This window comes from Kogia breviceps, chromosome 11 (assembly GCF_026419965.1).
Source record: "Kogia breviceps isolate mKogBre1 chromosome 11, mKogBre1 haplotype 1, whole genome shotgun sequence".
In the NCBI taxonomy this organism is placed as follows: domain Eukaryota; kingdom Metazoa; phylum Chordata; class Mammalia; order Artiodactyla; family Physeteridae; genus Kogia; species Kogia breviceps.
Window position 1 is genome coordinate 48,471,991 of NC_081320.1, and position 20,174 is coordinate 48,492,164.

Below are 20,174 nucleotides of genomic sequence, written 5' to 3' on the forward strand. Positions count from 1 at the left end.
TGCTGCAGGGCGCGGGCTTCTCATTGCCATGGCTTCTCTTGTTACAGAGCACGGGCTCTTTGCTCACGGGCTTCAGTGGTTGTAGCACACAAGCTCAGCAGTTGCAGTACACAGGCCCTAGAGTGTGTGGGCTCAGTAGTTGCGGGGCCCAGGCTTAGTTGCTCTGCAGCATGTGAGATCTTCCCAGACCAGGGATCAAACCCGTGTCCCCTGCATTGGCAGGCGGATTCTTAACCACTGTGTCACCAGGGAAGTCCAATGTTTGTTTCTTTTATGATGTTAATCATTGTGTCATCTTAACTAGTGTAAAATGAGAATTTCAATGCAAACAGCGATGTAAATTTGCCTACAGAATATTTATTGTAATCGCAAAACAAAAACAGTACAGGCATTTTTGTTCATTCTATAAACATGTACTGACTACTTTGCATGCACTATGCATTCTGATAGATATAGATGTGTGTTTTAGAATTTAGTTAATTTGGTCATTGCTTTCCCTATCCCCTCCAGGAATTTTTGATTTAGTTGGTGAAAAAGGCTAGTTCAAATAGGTTCAATATTTGTTATAAATGCTAAAGTACTAGTTTAGATGGGTTTCAGCAGGGGCTCGAAAGAATAAAATAATTTATATGAAGCTATTTTGCCAGCTGTCAACTATTTGCCAACTATTTTTACATCTATACGTATGTACGTTAAGACTAAAGAGAATTATATCAACTCATAGCTGCTTTCTGTGAGCTATGAAAGCAGCTATGAGTTGCTTTCATAGCTGTATGTCTCATACGTGTATGAGACATTTAGGATTCTGAACACATGCATATTATTACTGAGGTCTTTTAAAGAGTCTACAAAAGAGTATGTTTACTATGATCTTATTTTTATTAAAATATACACTATATTTTAATAAAATATATACTATACATAGAGGAAAAGTCTATAAAGATACACATTCAGAATATTATCAGGGTTTATATCTGGGAGGTGTGATTACTGGGATATTATTTTCCTTGCTATACTTTTTTGCATTTTAATTTTTTTTTTTTTCTGGCCACGCTGCCCAGCATGTGGGATCCTAGTTCCCTGACCAGGGATTAAACCCACGCCAACCCCCTCAACCACCAAACACACACAGTGGAAGCGCAGAGTCTCAACCACTGGACCAACAGGGCAGTCCCAGGGCTTACTCTTATAATCACAAATAACAATGGAACAAAACCATTGAGTTTTAACCACATGTTACGAGCATACAACCTGTGTGCTTATAAGCTAGAGGTTTTTATGTTTTTTAGATTGTCAATGTTTGGTTGTTACATGAATAGCAACAAAAATTTCTTCGCCTACAAATGTTAGCAGATGACATCTCAAAGAGATGTGTCTAGAACTTAACTCTGTTGGTTAGTCCTCTTCTGCAAGTGGCAAACCAACCAGACACCTGCTGTTGAAACACTGGGATTTACTTAAAACAGGGACTTCTGTGCATACAACGAATGAATACAGTGTCAATCACTTAGTTTGACCTTAAGTAACAAGACACTGGTAAAAAGTGGCTTAGGGCTTCCCTGGTGGCGCAGTGGTTGAGAGTCCGCCTGCCAATGCAGGGGACACGGGTTCGTGCCCCGGTCCGGGAAGATCCCACGTGCCGCGGAGCGGCTGGGCCTGTGAGCCGTGGCCGCTGGGCCTGCGCGTCCGGAGCCTGTGCTCCGCAACGGGAGAGGCCACAGCAGTGAGAGGCCTGCGTACCGCAAAAAAAAAAAAAAAAAAAAGTGGCTTAAACAATAAAGATGTACAATTTCGCATAACCTAAAGTCCAGAGGTAGGTGGGTTCCAAGTCTGGTCAACTCAGTAGCTCAGCGATTCCAGGATTCTCAGTCAGCTCTCCTTTGATTTTCTTGGCATTCTCCTCCTGGTAGTGCTAAACATCACTGTCTCACACAAGAACTTCTGAGGGCAGGAACGGCGGGGCGGGGGTAGAGGGGAGCACTCCCTCTCACCCCATATCTCTCTTTTGTTCAGGGATTCAAATTTTTTCCAGTATTTCCCTAGCAGACATCTCCTTGCATTTTATTGGTCACCCTGTGACAGTTCAGTGTAAGGAAAAACAAGGAAAAAAACAATGCTCAGTCAAAAGAAAAAACCATGGCCATCCCTAAACCAAGAACTAGAGAAAGGGATTACCATCATTGCCCTAGACCAGCAGTGTGCAGTAGAATTTAATGGGAGCCATAATGCAAGAAAAAAACATATAGCTCCCTGGGAGTTCCCTGGTGGCCTAGTGGCTAGGATTCCAGGCTTTTCACCTTTCACTGCCACGGCCCAGGTTCAATCCCTGGTCAGGGAACTAAGATCCCACAAGGCCCACGGCATGGCCTACATATATATATATATATATATATATATATATATATATAGCCAACTGAGTAGTCTTTGGAAAGCCAAAAGCAAGTCTTCATTTTCTCCTTCATGAACAAGCTTCAACATCGATAAGCAACAGTGCGTCCTATCACTGTAACTAGAAATAAGTGCCAAGGTATTATTCCGACAAAGGCACATTAGTTATGGAATTTGGATGTTGAGTTCCTGAGGTATGGTTCTGGATGTGACCCTGACTATCTGTGTCTTCTTAACGGAGTCACTTGGCTTATCTGGCCCCCAGTTTCCTTATCTTAAAACAGGTGGTCCTTTGATGTCCTTTGAACTCTAGTACTCTATGATTTTATATTACTGTTCAACTGGGGACCTTCCCAGCCCATATCTGAAATCAGAAAGCTGGGCCAGCAATACACAAGAAGTCATCAGAAGGGCACTTTCTCTGATGCCATGGAGCAAAATGCACTTTTAGAGGGAAAGAAAGAAGGCAAACCATGGTGACTTGTCATTCATTTACTCAGTATTACAGGGCACCCACTATGTGTCAGAGTGACTCTCTATTCAGTAAGAGAGACAAAGATGTGGTCTCTACTCTCAGTGAGCTTGGGAGGGAATATAGATAGACAGATATCAAATTACAAAAGGTGTAAAGAGCGTTAGGACAGAAGAAGAGGGTACACATGGGAGGAGCACCTAGCCCAACTAAGGGGAGGGGACAGAAACCTCCCTGGAGCAAAGCAAGTGATACTCAACTGAGGCCTGGAAGAAGAGTACTTGGTTGCCCCTCCTGGCATCATGGGAAATTGCCTGGCCTACTGTGTGTCTCATCCTACATTTTATCTTCTTCTCTTCTCTGACTTACTGTTTTTCTGGTCCTTTCTTCAATGCCTTTGCCCAGCAGTCTGTATATCTGGGATCTGATGAGAGGACCACAGGGAAACTCTTGCAGCAAACTGAAAGTTTCTATTTCAGATCTTTCCACCACCATTATTTCCATAATCACCATAATCACCTCCACCACTATCACCACACCATCACTTCCACCCCATCACCGCTATTACCTTCACCGCTACTTACCTCTCAACGTCTCCACCATCATTTCCCCCATCAAAAGCACCACCTCTGCTATCATCAGAAAAGTATACAAGTATGCCTTGCTTTAATTACAAAATGACATATAAAATCTGAGTTAATATAATGAACAAATTAAGGGATGATTATTTGCTTTTCCAAATTATTCAATCTATAGCAATCTTAAATAGTTAAGTTTTCCTAGTGCTTTTTATATGTGCTTTGTAGGTTTTTTTTTTTTTTTTTTTTTTCTGGTACGCGGGACTCTCACTGTTGTGGCCTCTCCCGTTGTGGAGCACAGGCCCCGGACGCGCAGGCTCAGCGGCCATGGCTCACGGGCCCAGCCGCTCCGCGGCATGTGGGATCTTCCCGGACCGGGGCACGAACCCGCATCCCCTGCATTGGCAGGCAGACTCTCAACCACTGCGCCACCAGGGAAGCCCATGTGCTTTTTTTTTTTTTTTTTTTTTTTTAACAAACATTTCAATTGCCTAGATCTCTTTAGGAATATACCTATTTTAAGAAGTAAGGCATACCAGAGACAGGATTTTCATGCTAAGAAAGAAGGGAAAGCATAATAAGTTTGGAAGGTCTCTCTCTTTATTCACTAAATTATTGAGAAGAGTTTTATAGCATGAACAAATCTATTAAACATTAAGTAGTTTTAGTTACTTTGGCCATAAATCAGTGACTGTAAAGGCAGAAGTTAATTCTATCAATAGTACTCCTATACATAAATAGTTTACCTATATATAAATATATAATACTTATATTTAAATATATGATATACATATATGCTTAGAGTATATTTTCTAATATATTTATCATATATTTGTATAAATATACAGCACTTATATATGTGATCAATGTGTATTATTACAAATATCCTTCTCTAATTTGAAATTTGAAGTAGACTATAAAAATGGTTACAGGGCTTCCCTGGTGGCGCAGTGGTTGAGAATCCGCCTGCTGATGCAGGGGACACGGGTTCATGCCCCGGTCCGGGAAGATCCCACATGCCGCGGAGCGGCTGGGCCCGTGAGCCATGGCCGCTGAGCCTGCGCGTCCGGGGCCTTTGCTCCGCAACGGGAGAGGCCACAACAGTGAGAGGCCCGCATATCACAAAAAAAAAAAAAAAAAGGTTACAAATTCCTCTCATCCTTGTATGTACATCCCTTGCCATGTGACTCTGCCCCTCTTCTGGTCAAGAAGGAGACTCTAATTCCCTGCTTCTTGACTTTTGACTCTGGGTTGGCTATGTGACTTCTCTGGCTAATGAGATAGTATAAACAAATGTGATGCAAGCAGAGGCTTGAAAAATGCATGTACTTTGGGGTTTGCCCTCTTGCTGATCTGGGAACACTGCCACCACTGCCATGTGATCTAATCTGGGCAGGTCTACTGGAAGATAACAGATCACATGGAGCAGAGATGAGCTAGTCCAGCTCAGGCTAGACCAGTCAGCCTGCCAATCACCAGATACATAAGAGACCATCCTAGATCATCCAGCCCCAGCTGAGCTGGCCGAGGCCAGAACAGTCACCTGGTCTAAAGACCAGACACTCATGAGAGATAATAAAATGTTTATTGTTTTAAGCCACAAAATTTTGTGTTTTCTTTTGTTTGTTTGTTTTTTGGCCACACAGCATGTGGGATCTTAGTTCCTTGACCAAGGATCAGACCTGAGCCCCCTGCAGTTGAAGCACAGAGTCTTTACCACTGGACCGCCAGGGAAGTCCCTTGTGGTGGTTTGTTATACAGCGAAAGCTAACTGATACAGGGACCATATCTTACTGAGTTTTGTTTTCCTCTTTTCCTTTTACGCATTCCCAAAAGCTTGGGTAAAACATTTGGTTGGCACAAACATATGATCTTTAATTTTCTTCCAATTCTAAAAGTTCATATTCTCTTATATTATTAAGCATCCTTTCTCAGTTATGAGCTTTACAGAAGAAAGGGGCTGGGGAATAAAGGTAGTAAAAATGAGACATGATATTAAGAGTGAGAAGGGAGCTGGAGATGTGAAATAAGGTGGTGACAATGGGATGCTAAGGCCAAAAAGAGAGGTTGGTGCAACTCATAAAATGTTGACTAACTTCCTGGGAGAAATTTGTTCTATTAAATCAGAATCTCTATGAAATTCCCTGGCACTGACCCCAGATGTCCCTATGTTAAATTGCAAACAGCAAACATACATTCTAAAATTCCCTTATGTTCCATTCCTTAGTTCCTCTCAATCTTTTTCACTATCCTAAATATGGCTTTCTATTTTGGTAGTTAGAAATTTGTTGGCTATAAGTGACAGAAGCCCAACTTGATCTAAACAGTCCAGATCATCCTCAAGCTTCAGGCAAGGTTGAATCCAGTTGCTCAACTGATGTCCTCAGGGAACTGTCCCTCCATCTCCATCTCTAGGTTCTGCTTTCCTATGTTCTGGCCTCCCTGTATCCCTCAATCCCTGACCTATTTTGTGGGTCTCAGAGTTGAGTGGTAGCAACTGTCTATTGGTGATCAAGCCCTCCTCCTGTTACCCTAATCATGTCAAAGGCACTAAGATCAATCCAATTTCCCAAGTCAAAAACTTGGAAGTTATCCCAGACCTCTCCATTAGTCTCCATATCTAATAGATCATAAAGCCAAGTCATTTCCATCCCATCTGTGTCTTTGGAATTAGTTTTCCCTCTCCATGGCCAATGCCACTGTGCTTTGTCATGCATTGTTATTTCTGTCGTAGAAGAAGAAAAATTCTCCCTAACCAGTCTTTGCTTTGCTTCCTGCAAACCATCCTCCATGCCTGGAGTAATCTATTAATAATGTAAATCTGAGTCTAGCATTCCCTGCTTAAAGTGGTTATGTAACTTATATAAGCTGCTCCCTAAATTTAGGGTACAAACATGATCCCATTTGGGGAGTTTTCCAGTGGATCACTTGAACCTCACCTGCCCTGTTGGCAGAGATCTTAGGTTGAGTTCCCCAGAAACAGAGCCTGAGCTGGGGATTAGCGTTGTTATTTTAGGGGCCTCATTGCTTCCCTGCCACTGGGCTATGACTGAGCCCATTCTAAACCACCATGTTTGGCCTAATTTATAATAGAGAGTCTTGGGGTAGGAGATTGAAGATTGGTGTCTTTCCTCCCAAGAGACCAGAGGCTCCTCATTTAAAATGCTGTGTACCTAGTGCCACCGTCTGCCTACCTGGGGTCTCAGAGTGGGGCAATGATCCAGTCATAAAGGATTCTTTTATGTCTGAGGTCAAAAACTCAAATGCCTACAGGAGCCAGAAGCCCGACAGACACGGCAGCAACCACTCTGATACAATCAACTGTTACCAAGCAAGAATTTGGCACTCAACATCCCCACATCTTTGGAGTTTTTTTCAGGAGGAGCTAAAAATCTTGATTTTTATGTGAAATATTCTGATTTCAAACTGTTAGCTTGATTTCTTTAAAAAAGCAGGCAAAACAAAATTTATCTGGGGCCTTATCTGACCCAGGGGCTATCAGTTTGCAAACCCCCAAACAATGGATGCCCACTTACCTTATATTTGCATAACTATAGGGGCCCTTGCAAAGAGCTGGGACTGGACAAAGCTCAGCTGTGAACCTGCTGCAAAAGGTTCCAAGACTTCAGGAGAGTCTAACTTCCTTTAGCATGGTCTCTGCTGCCTCCCTGACTGCCCTTCTCCTCGGCCTCTCTGTTACCCTGGCTCCCCACACTGTAACACCTTAGGGCCTTTGGGTCAGTTATCTACGCCCTCTCACCTTCCTTCAAGATCTGGCTCAAACACCCTTTCCTCTGGGCAGCCTTCCTTTCCCTGACCTCTGCTTTTTCTCCTGCTTACCCCATATTTTAGAGCAGTTATGCCATTGTCCTAATGCTTTCTTTACGGGACTGTTGCCCCACCTAACGGAAACCCTGGAGGGCAGGAGGTTCATTGACCACTGTATCCCCATAGCCTCACAAAGCACCTAGCACTTTAAATGCAGGTTGGAGGAATGGGCCTCCAGTTTGAAAAATAATGACCAGACCACTGCCTTTCACATGCCAGAAATGCATTTATGAAGAACCAGTCATTTTATTTTGAGAAAATAAGTTGAAACTTGGTGTTTAAGAGAAGGGGTAAAAAACCCCTCTGCATACTGTCATCTTTAAAATGACCCCATATTTGTGAAATACAGTTGGAAAGAATAAGTTTTTATACTTCCTCATCCTTGGACATAGCTGAAACTTCTAAGAAGAGCTCTAGAACAAGAGAATGGCTAAACACCCGTTGCACTGCTTTTCTCCCAGACCTCAAATGTCCCCAGGGCTTTGACAGCCGGGGATGTTTGCTGCCTCCGAGGGGAAAGGGAACCAGCTCCTCCGAGTGAAACAGCACTTCTACAGAAGCGAGGCCTTCTGAGGGAGAGCAAGCAGCCACAGCCCACAGCCGAAAGGACCCTTTGCATAATCTACTCATAAATTGAGGCTGTAGAGTTGTAAACTGAAACTCCAGGGGCAAACCCTAAGCGGTTACGTTTTCTCAACGAGAAGGTTGCCCAGTCCTGTCAATCACCTCTTGCTCTCTCTCCCTCCCGGATGCGAGCGCGCGCGCGCGCACACACACACACACACACACACACACACACACACACACACACGAGGTTCGGTGGACCGCTGCCCTGACCCTTGACTTTGAGCCTCTCTCCTACCTGAAGTAGGGATTTCAGGAAGCAGCGAGGTTTCATTCATAATACATGAACTCAAGGGAGGAGGGAGGTAGGGACAAGAGCCTTTCATCTCTGCTATTTAAAATCCCTGTCTTACAGCTGAAAGGGAAAATGACCCGGGAGCCAACGCCATAGATGATGAAGTATTCACGATAACAGGACGCAGGAGCGCGTCAGCGGCCTGCCCGCCGGCTATATATACCGCGCCGATTATGCAATCGGGCTCCAGCCATTCATGCCCGTACTGGGACGCCGCGCGCCAAGGGTGGGGGTGGGGCATCATTCCCGGGTGCCGGGTCAGTTTCTAAGTTTGCATCATCCCCTTCATTACGAGAGAGCTTGGGTTTCCATTCCGGCCGGCGGGTCTGGGGGGAGGCAGCCAGGCTGCAAAGTCGCTTGGCACACCCTGGCACACACGACTGCTTATTTAAACAGAATAATAAAAGCACCCGGGCGCGGCCAAACTGAGCGCAGGGCTGGGCTCCCTGCAGGCCGGAAGAAACTGATAAAAGCTGGAGCTAATACTACCCGCTCCCTCCCGGGTCGGAAGTGTCCTCCGAGCGCCGGTCATTGAGAAATACCTAAGGGGCAGAATGGGGGTGAGGTGAGGACAGGCGGGACGCAGCTGCGCCCGCCTCGCGGGGCGGGGAGCGGGGGGAGCCGCGGCAGTAGGGGGGCTCCTGCGGGCCGCGGCCGGGCAGCACAAACCTTAGGGCACAGTGGAGTCCTCCCCCAGTCACCCCCTATCCCACGCCTCCACACCCCCGGGAGGGGAAGGGGACTGATTATCACCAGGCCACCCCGGGGAGATCTACACTCCCCGCCCTACCGGACCCCGACGGGCGAGAAGTGGGAGGACGCAGAGCGGGGGCGAAGGACAAGAAAGAGCAGATTGCTGAAAAGGAGAAAATGTCCGCTTCTCCCCGCGCCCTCGCGGGGCGGGAGGGGGCGGGGGCCGCGGCCGGCTTCCGACTTAAAGGAGACCTGCGGGTCTACTGAGCATGCCCGTCCGGCGGTCGCCAAGGGTCGCTCGAGTTCCGGGCTCCAGGCTTTCCAGGCGGCTGGCGAGGAGGATTCGGGAGGGGGTGCTCCCAGGCCCCGGACTCCGGTTGAGAGGCGGGTAGGTGGGGGTCCTACTGGGGGCTCCGCTGGGTTAGCGTGAAGTTGTGAGCAGATCAATATTACTTTTGATGCTGTACGAGACACCCTTGGTTTTATTTGCCTGCCCCTTGTTTCGCTGGTTGTGTGGGAGAGACCGGGATGCGGGTATTTAGCTCTTTCAGCAATGTCATTAAATTAAAGTCCTGAATCCGTGATACCCCCTATTCTGGGAACAATCCAGTAGACTTTGATAACACCCTGATAGGTCAAAAAACATCTAAGTTATTCGCCCACTACCGCCATTTATTTTTGGAGCTGCCGGAGTCACAGTTAGTTAGCAATTGATGGGGCGGACCAAGAGGTGACCTGCTAGGAACATTTTCATCAAAAGGCCCCTTTTGGGTAATGAAAAAGGCAGAAGAGAATTGCAAGGTTTTCTTTAGAGGAACACAGAGGACCAGGAGTGGTGGGCGGAGCGTTTGGTAATCCACTGGCTAGAGGGAAGAACTGGTTGCCATTAATCTCCTGTTTGCAGAGTGCTTAACACAGTGCCTTCACTTTATAGCCATTTAATCCTCCCAACGACTCTGTTGTGGGAATTATCCAGACACTACAGACACTGAACCCGAGGCTCAGAGAACTTAAGGACCTGCTGGAGTCTGGCAGCAGGACAACCAATTTGGGACCTGGTTACTCCTGGACCTTGGAATGTTTTCTTTTTCTCCTCGGGCTGCCTGGTCCCTGGGTTGGGCTAGTCATTCACTGCTATTAGCAGGGACCTGGATGAATGAGTTGTGATAACACAGAATCAGCTTGCCTACCTGCAGAAATTAATAATCACCTCACCTGCCACCTTGCCATTTGAGTACTCTGAAACTGGAGGGTGGCACCGAAGAGATGCCCATTGGGTGGATAATTTTGACATGGACAAATGTCCATGTTCCTGGAAGTTCAGGAATGAATGAGTGGGAACTCTTTCAAACATTGTTGAGAAAAGCAACAATGGGCAAAGGTGAGAACTGGGTAGATGCCTTAGCCTTATGGGGATTTAGACAACAACGAGGTCTTCCTTTGTTCAGTGCTTTCTCATAGACCCTCAACGGCCTCAAAAACAGAAGGACAAGCGTGGCCTTGTTATCTTTGTTTCATAAAGAAACTGAATAATTGCTAAAAACCTCACTCAGGGTCTCAGGGCTGCTAGGAGAAAACCAGAACCCCGGTGTTCCTCCCCTGTCTAGTGCCCTTTTCACCACCACACACCAGCACTCAGCATCAAGGGCGGGTGAAACCCAATCCATGTCCACCAAGATCATGGTTATCGTAAACACGAAGCCTAGGGTAAACCACTAGCTTTTCCTTGACTCAAGGTGAAATTCTATCTTTGGAGTACTTGTGGCTGTCCAAATGCATGCATGTACACTTTAGGTATACTACATTTGAGGCATATAATCTTCTCTTAATTTGTTCAGTGGTTGCTATTAAGTTAAAAATCTCTGCGTAGTGTCTTGGCACATTCAGGAGGATAGAAAAGTACTGCACTGGGAGATCAGGAAGGGGCAGAGACTGCATCTCTTGCTCCCTAGCAAGACCCCAGAAGGAAATATCCAATAGCTGTGGAATTTGTGGGACCCACTGCAGAGTAACAACGTGAAAGCCCCTTGTTCAAACACCATAAAGAATTTCAAGACTGCAACAGCAGAGCATCAAGCCAAGCAAAGATCCTGTTACAGTTGTTTAGGTTGCCTGCCCATTGCCTAGACAATGCTGTTTTAGAAAGTGCAGGCCCATGCAGGCCCATGGTCCCAGGCCAAGGCAGGAAAAATAATTTAAAAACAAAGGGGAGGTGGAGGGGGAGCAGGGATCGAGGAGCTCTCCATCTCCCCATCTCACTGTGCCAAAGCCCATGCAGCTGGCAACCTCTGGGCCAGGAATTGTGGCGTTCAAGGGCCTGGGACAAGGGCCATCCTCCACCAACTTGAGACAAATTTACTGAATAATTTTAAAAACATATTTGGGTTTACCTTTTAAACTGGGAAAATCTTTCATTCCTACTGGAATGCAAACGTTTCTGGGTTGTGTTGGATTTCTTTTTTTCAATGTACAAATAATGATTCCTTAAAATTGCCCATTCCCCTACTAAGAAAAAAAAAGATCATAAGATTCACGTGAAACTGAAAAGCCTCTGACATTCAGAATCTTGGCAAAGGCACCTGTGCCGCCCCCCCACCCTCCCGCCCCAAGGTCGGGGATAGTTGGTCTTCTGATCGCGAGCACCCCTCAGGCCCTCCTCTGAGCTCCTCGTCTTCCCCCTCCCCCCTTCCTCCCCCCCTCCCCCCAGTCCTCCGATTTTTAATCCAGGGGTTTCGAAGGAGGGAGGGAACCAACCGGGAGCCAGATGTGTGCGACTCTGCGGCTGCCGCCTCCTCCCTCCTCTCGGGCATCGTAAAACCCGGAGCGCTAACGAAGAAGGATCCGGAATTAGACGCGGCGCAAGTAACTCCGCTCCGGGGCTCCTCCGGGAGTGGAAGCCAGGAGGGAGGGGGGGGGGAGGAAGCCGGGCATGCTCAGTAGACGGAACAAAGTTTTTTTTTTTTTTTTTTTTTTTCGGTCGCAAGTAGGAAGCTTTTTGCACTCCACCACCTCTGGCCGCTGGGAAGACGTCATCGCTTCCGCCCTACTTCCTCCTCCTGTTGGCGGCGGTGAGAATCCAATATGGAGTAAATCGGCGGAGTCAAGAGATGGGGCTCGTACCGGGCGCCCTGCACCGCCTTCCAGGCGCACCTCCCCCGACTGCCGAGCGCTCCCCGGAACCGTGATTGGCCCGGTTCTCCGGGGGCAACCCAGGACCAAGCCCCCACCCGCGGCCGGCCCTCTCCTCCTGCTCTCAGCGGTCCCCGCCGCTCCACGGCGCGCTTGTTTTTCTCCTCCTCTCCCCCATCGCTGTCCCCTGCCCAAATCTCTCCTCTCCGCCCGCCCCCGGAGCCCCCGCCCGTCTCGCCCCTCGGCACTGCGGCGCTCACTCCCCCCCCCGAAGCTTGCCTGTGCACCCCTTCCCCCAGACCTCACCCCGCACTCCAGTCGCCCTGCTTCCCCTTCTGCCTTCTGCGGCGTCCCCTTCATCTCTAGCAGCTCCCCCCAACCAAATCAGGCGATCTCCAGAGATGTGAAGAAGGGGGGTGAGCAGACAGGAAGATGAAGGGAGCAAAGCTGCCCGCCGCGGGACAGGCGTCTAGGTGAACAGGAAAATGACCGAAGAAACACACCCGGACGAGTAAGTTTGGCCGCGGGGTGGGACGAGGGTGCCCCGCAGGGGCAGCGTGGGGGCCAGGGCTGAGGACGCGGGCGGGGACTCTGGTTGGGTGAACTTGGCGTGTGGTGCAGCGACTCGCTGGCCTGTGGGGTTTGGGACGCGAGATTTCCCGCTTGTTGAAGTGAGGAGGGGGCGAAAACTGCTGCGGGCCAGCGGGGGCGCGCCTTGGGTCGGCGGGCTGGTGGCCGCTGCGGGGGCCAAGGGCGCGCGGGTGACCTCGGGGCGGTCCCCGTTCCCTGTCCGGGGACTCACAAACACCCCTCCCGCCGAGATCCTCGGCGGCGGGAGCGGAAGACCTGACACCCCCGCTCCGGCTTCCCGGGATCGGTGGGTTTTTACACGGTGACTTTGTGGCTCTCCCAACCGCCGCTCGCCCCGCGGTCCCTTTGGGAGCCCACTGGGGCCGAGGCTCCGCCATGTCGTTTTCCTGAATCGCTCTCATTTGCATACCACATTTTCATTCATAAAAAACACCGCGGAGCACAGGGAGGACTGGGCGCGGGCTGCGCGGGGGTCTGCGTGCGCCCGGGTCCCCGCGCGGGCCGGCGTGCTGGAGCCGCCCAGGGGGTCCCGCGACGCGTGTGAGTGTGTGTGCACGCGCCGGCGGGCCCAGCACAGGCGTCCCGCGGGGTCTGGGCTGCTCGCTGGGCGGATCAGAGGTTGTGCGGCGGGGGCGGGCGGGAGCGTGCGGGGCAGCGCGCTGCGGACACGTGTGTGTATGTATCTGTGTGTGTGTGTGTTTATCTGTGCGTGTGCGCGTGCACACGCGTGCGTGCCCGGCCCGCGGGCCCGAGGGGAACAATGATCGGGGCGCTTCGCTGGAGGGTCTTTCCGGCGGACCCGCTGCCTCCCGCGGGACCCGTGTCTTTCTCCAGCCCCGGGCCAAGGTGCAGCTCCCTCCGGCTCCCTGGTCGCCGAGTCCGGTTTGGCTTTCTCCCACCCGCGCCCGAGGCGTTTCCGATCGCGGGTGCAATAGAATCTGGGCCGCGCGGCCCCGTGCCTGAGGTCGTCGGCTTCGGGTCCGATCGGTCACCGCACCGCGGCGGCCGACTCTGCTCAGTGGCTGTGCCCGCCGCCAGCCACCTTTTTTTTTTTTTTTTTTTGTGAATAAGACGGTCTCCTTTATTGTCACATGATATCCCTCCCCTCCTCCCCTGCACATTCATAAATCCGGAGCCTGCCTCGGCTTCTTTCATTCAGAGCTGCCATTAGCCAAGGTAGTGGCGGCGCCGGCTGGGGCTCTTTGGCCGGGGCGTAGAGAGCTGGTCTGCAGCCGCCGGGACTTGCCTGCAGGGAGGCCCCGCACGTGTGTGCAGGGGCGTGGGGGCTGAGGGTAGCCCCCGCCCGAGGCCGCCCCGGGTCTTTTGCCCCCGCGAGCATTGAGACCCGGGGCAGAGAGGGGAAGTGACTCAGGGCTGGCCGGCGTTGAGAGCTATGCAGCAGGTGACAGAATGCTGTGCTCTTAAGAATCTACTCACTTTATTATTTTTTTTAATGCCCCTTTATCCTTTGGCGTCTGCTGTCACCAGGCTGGGCGGGAGGGGGTGTTGGGAGGGTTGGTGTTTGGGAAAGGGAATTTCCTTTCTGTGGGTCCCCAGGGAGCTTTGACTGCAGTAACTCCTGGTCTGCCGGACACGCGTCTGTAGCTGGAGAGGATCCCGCCTGGTGTGCGTGTCCGCTGCCCCACCACATCTGCTGGTCTTTCTATTTTAGACCTTTTGCTTTGCCTTCATAGACTGTTTCTAGAAATCGTAAAATGTTGACCTTCGAGGGCTGACATGGAGCAGGGGGAGGAATATGCTTCTGCGCCTTGCCCCTTTTTGGACTTGACTAATAAACAGGTATTTTTTATGGGTCCTTGTTTGTCCCTGCACACACAGTTAGCGGTAGTAGCTGGGAGGGACAGTTGCCATGCTCTGCCCTTGTTGGAGATTGGTTCACCACCCTAGATTGGGTTCCTTGGCTCCATCCCTTGGGGATGCTGGCCTGGCCGCTCCCTTTTCAGGGCAGCAGGTCAGCTGTACATTCTACCCCATCTGGTATCCAAAGCAAAGGGATTTCAGGTGGAATCACCAGCAAGAAATAAATCTCTCTCTTCCAGGCTTTCTGAGCAGTTCAGCATGGAACTGCCTGCCCCCACTGCTGTCAGAAGCCCAGTTGAGACAATGGATATTTGAGGACAGGTTCTGGTTTCAGTTAGAGAATCAGAAAGCTGTGGCACCTTAGCCCACTGCAGAAGTGGCCTTCTCGGGATTTCTTTTAATGTAATGACCTTGTCATGAGACAAGAAATGCCTGGTAAGAAAACGGGCTGTTTAGGCTGTAAACTGCCATTTGTGGACTCTGTGCATTATATTGTTCAACGTTCTTATGTAATGATCCCTCTGAAAAAATTCCTTTTAAATGCTGGTGCCAGGAAGAAGGTTTCTCTCTGAGTTACAGAGCTAGCTGTGATTGCTTTTTTGTTTTATTTGTTTTTGCTACCACTTTCTGGAAGCTCAGCTAAAATTTTTGCTTGATTATGGTAGCCATATTAGCTCAGGTTTTTGCTAGATTTATTTACTGCTCCTCTATATTGATTACAGTCTCCTATTTTCTAATGGTTTTATGTTTGAGGTCCCTCATAATCTTTCGGAAGTAGACAAGGTGTGTTACTTATAAGGAAGTGACATCAAACTGGAGACTTGAGAGATATATTTGTGCCTTAGGTAAAATAGATTTTCCTGATAGTCCACATATATTTAAGGTTTTTATTACACAATACAGGTGTTTAAGGACGTTACATTTAGCATCAGAATACAATAACTCAGTCTTGCAACTGGTAAAATCATGCTTAATTTTTAAAAAATAATAAGTTTTGTCTTCTAATGTTCTTTTCCATGTCAGTTTAAAACTCCTCCATAGGGAATTCCCTGGCAGTCCAGTTGTTAGGACTCTGTACTTTCACTGCTGTGGCCCGGGTTCAGTCTCTGGTGGGGGAACTAAGATCCTGCAAGCCGTGCAGTACGGCCAAAAAAGAAAAGAAAACAGAAAAATAAAAGTGCTCTCTAATAAATACATGCTCATAAATTCAGGAATCCTCTTTTCGCTGATGGTCCTAAACAACAGCTTCCATATTGAAAATACCCTGATCCTTTTTTGATCCCACTCCAGATAGAAATGCATGTTAAGATTTACAACTCCACAGATTTTTTTTTTAATAATTGAAAAATTAAAGAGCATCAATAAATTATTCAAAGTGGTCTTTTGTATACAGGGAGTGGAAATTTTTTTTTTAAATCATATGTATTCCGTCTGTATTCTTAAATCATTTGACCATGGTTATAAATGATTTGGAAATTTGCAGACAAAATGAAGAAACCCTTCTCAAGCAGCTGTAACTCAGGAGACACCTGGCTACCATTCAGCTTTCTATTTTGTTCATGAACTCTTCTCTGCAACACACATCTTGCTGAGAATGGATTTGTAGCTCTGCCCTCACTCATATTTTCCCTAATGTTGGAAGATTTCCCATTTTTTTTTAACAAAAGGCTTTAATATTTTTGCTGAAGCATTTCAAAGAAATTAGACATTAGAACTCTCATAGCCAATTACTTGAGCTTACTTTCCAAAAGACGAGCATACTATCCTGTGAAACCGCAATACCATGATCACACTTTACAAAATTAAGAATAATTCCCTGATGTCTTTAACTCTCAGTCTCAGTTGACTGAAAAATGTCTTTCTAACTGGTTATTTTAGCCAAGGGCTGAAGATCCTGCTTTAAATGCATTTGTAACATAATCTTATGGCTCAAGGCTTAGCCATTTGGTCACTTTCTGATCTAAGGCAAGTTACTTATGTATCTCTCACTTTGCTTGTATCTGAGTGAATAAAATGGGAATAAATATTACTGATTTTGTGGAGTTGCCGTGGGAATTAAATGAGCCAGCCTGTGTAAAGCTTGCAGCCCACACTAGGAATAACAGGTGTCTGGTGTCAGCTCTGTCCTGGGCACTGAGATAGGTTTCTTACAGGCTCACTTTCAAATAACCCTGTGAAGGAGATGTTACCCCATTTAACTGATGAGGAAGCTGAAGAGAGCAAATATCTTTTATAGCACTTTACTCATTTAGTCTTTTCAACAATGCTATGCAGTAGATGGTTTTATTACCTCCATTTATAGGTGAGGAAATCAAGGCCCAGAGAGGTTAAGTAAACTCAGCAGCCTGGCTCAGGAAGGACTGTGTTTTTAAAGCACCATGAGGTACTGTCTCAGAATGGGAGAGGGTGGTCAGCCTTAGTCATTCTGACTTCAGAGCTCACACTGTTTCTGACAGTCACGCTGTCCCTAATTCTTCTGAATTGATGACAGTCTGTCATTGCTATATTTTTTTTCATTTCTCTTATCTTCCCAGAAAATGCTATGAAGCACATACTGAATTAAAGTGAATTTAAATAAACTTGGGCCTGAGCATTCTGTGATACACCTTAAGATAATGGGAGGAGTGTGAATTCAGAGTTGATTATTACTGGAATGTTCGCTCTACAGTCATTGAAATGAGTTGTGGTAATTAGACCCGTTCCAAGTATTGATCCATTTTCTATGCATTAGCCTTTAAAAATGGGGGTGTGGGGCTTCCCTGGTGGTGCAGTGGTTGAGAGTCCGCCTGCCGATGCGGGGGGCGCGGGTTCGTGCCCCGGTCCGGGAGGATCCCTCGTGCCGCGGAGCGGCTGGGCCCGTGAGCCATGGCCGCTGGGCCTGCGCGTCCAGAGCCTGTGCTCCGCAACGGGAGAGGCCGCAACAGTGAGAGGCCCGCGTACCGGAGGGAAAAAAAAAAAAAGTGTATGTGTTTCTACTCTACCTGAATAGAATCCTTAAATGTTGAAAATAGAGTTGACTACGCAGTATTGGAATCTTGGTCTCTTCCTCAGAAAAGCCTGAAAGCAAAACAAAACAAAAAACTTGGAAAGACCTTAACAAGCTTATAAGCCAGGACATTGTCAGTATATAAAGACATTGTCATTGTATAAGTTAAATGCCTACTGCAAGGCTGTATGTCTTGTTAGGTGGTGGGCCTGGACTAACCTCCATCTGCTGGGTTTGTTTCCACAGGGATCTTAACAAATGCTACCTTTTTTCCAGTCCCTTTAACCAAAAACATGTATAAAAAGTGGATCAGTATCAGTACCAATACTATTCTGCTCAACAATCTCCTTGCTTGTGCTGTTTATTCCAGAGTCATCTTTCTTCCTTTCCTTCTCCAACAAGTGAAATTCTGCTCATTCCCCCCGCCAGCCAGCTCTGAGTCATTCCTCTTATGAGGTCCTCCTAGACTTTCCCCACCCCGACTCCCTAAGTCAAAACCGTGGGCTCTTTATAGCATTTTCCTCCCACACTGTATGACAGTTATCACCATTTAGAGTTGGACTTATACCCAGCTAGATTCTGTCCCAGAACATGAGCTTTTGGGATTTAGGTTTACCTCTTAACTGCCTGGTTTTCTAACTGTTGTCCCAATACCATTGGGCACATTGTGGTTGCTTTTAATAAAGATCTATTAAATTAAAAAATGGATTTGATTATTTTAAAATGCTGTTTTGCCCCTGCTGACTAATGTAATAATTACAGTTGTCATATTTGGTTAACTTAGGTTGTGTATAAGCCTCCTTCTCAGAAACTCCGTGTTCACCTGAAGCCCCTGGCATGTCTTGTGGAAATTGGGTGCAGAACTATACGATGGTGGTGATCTGTGATTGACAGCTCAAAACCATTTTTATTCCAATCACTATTGTGAGGACTGGGAAGTAGAACACCTTAAACACAATACGCCAGGGCCTGTGTTTCTGCCTCTGCAGGAGAGTCTCGGCAGAAAACACAGTATTAACAATTTGCAGTAGCTATAGGGTTCTGATGGAGTCCTAACACTTGAAGTTGGAGACAGCTGTGCTGATGAACTCCACTATTGGCAGAGTTCTTATATTGTGGGGATGAACGCAAATACACAATCTAACAGCAAAATCCTCAGAAACTGAACAAGTTGATAATAGAGGCAGAGCAGGAAGTTTTTGTGTTCAGTTTTGGCTTGTTTTCTCTTAAGTAAATTGGGCTGATTTTTTTTTAAAAGACCCAGTCATCTTGATAAACTCATTAACCATTCTTGTAAATGTTTCTTTTTGATCAATATTCAAGGCTAGAACACTGATGATTTTTTAAGGCATTGTCTAGGGCTTTTAGTCGCTGGAGTAGAAGGAATGTTTTGCACTGGTGCACAACACCTGTGCTCTGTGAAATGCGTTGTCTGTGTGCTTGCCCTAGTAGGCATGGAAGATTGTTACCACGGCTTGGTGTTCCTTGTCAGGGAAAGGAAGTCAGGCCTGGATCTTAGTAAAATATTTGATATTAACTGGCATAGGAGTTGACTAAATTAAGAACCAACTGTTTTGTAATTACTCATTTCTCAGGTTATCTTTTGTCAACAATATGTTCACAGGGGGCACATGATAGCAAATCCTGTTTATGTTATTTATGCTACTTTCAAAGGGTAGTTGAATATTTACTTGAAAACAAAATTTCTATGTTGACTTGCACTAAGGAGAAATGGATTTTGACTTCGCCCTGGCATTTAGCAGTTGTGAGTGAAGAGATTTAAACAACACAGGCAGCTTCAAAATGTATGGCTTTGGCTCCTCCTCTTTGTACTGAAATAACCATTTTTCAGATCTTGTTGTTTCCATTCTTAGATTTATTCCCTGTGGTCATTCATAAACGCTTAAAACTTAATTAGGCTAAGTTTTTTATTTTTTAAAAATTATTTTTGTCTGCAGGGGTCTTCGTTGCTGTGCACTGGCTTTCGCTAGTTGCAGTGAGTGGGGGCTACTCTTCGCTGCAGTGCACGGGCTTCTCGTTGCGGTGGCTTCTCTTCTTGCGGAGCACGGGCTCTAGGCGCGTGGGCTTCAGTAGTTGTGGCTCATGGGCTCAGTAGTTGTGGCGCACGGACTTAGTTGCTCCGCGGCATGTGAGATCTTCCTGTACCCGGGCTCGAAACCATGTCCCCTGCATTGGCAGGCGGATTCTTAACCACTGCGCCACCAGAGAAAGCCCCTCTGGCTAAGTTTTTTAAACTGTCTTTCCTAGTTCATCTTTGTGTTTCATTTTCATTGTTTATTCCTCTTATTTCTTTTTCTCATTGCTTTGGCTCTGGCCTCCCGTATTGATTTTTCAGATAAGCACTGTTTATTTTGTAATATTTGCATCCCACCCTAACTGAGAATGCACCCAGAAGCTGGGCCCATCTGCCCTTCCTGGTGTGGGAATAATAGCTTATTGACCTGTATACCCATAGCCTGGCAGAGTGCTGAGCCCATAGTAGGCTTTCTGCAAACATTTATTGATTGGTTAACATAAATGTTCATTAATTGAAAAATAGTTTTACCTTATATAAAAAATTAAATGACAATTCACATTGTACCCACATCCAAAAAGACTTTGAGTTTGTTTTTTTTTAAAATTTATTTATTTTTGGCTGCGTTGGGTCTTCGTTGCAGTACGCGGGCTTCTCATTGCAGTGGCTTCTCTTGTTGTGATGCATGGGCTCTAGAGCACAGGCTCAGTAGTTGTGGCCCACGGGCTTAGTTG

General features: G+C 47.2%; 1 protein-coding gene across 1 annotated transcript in view; it reads left to right on the forward strand.

Annotated features, from left to right (window-relative positions):
- The first annotated feature begins 9,147 nt into the window (after positions 1-9,147).
- SPRED2 (sprouty related EVH1 domain containing 2) overlaps positions 9,148-20,174 on the forward strand; it is a 124,247-nt gene continuing 113,220 nt past the window's right edge. Inside the window, exons 1-3 of the mRNA XM_067007498.1 lie at positions 9,148-9,266; positions 11,586-11,740; positions 11,866-12,518. Of these exons, the coding sequence (XP_066863599.1) occupies positions 12,493-12,518 (26 nt within the window). The 5' untranslated portion in view covers positions 9,148-9,266; positions 11,586-11,740; positions 11,866-12,492. The remainder of the gene's footprint in view (positions 9,267-11,585; positions 11,741-11,865; positions 12,519-20,174) is intronic.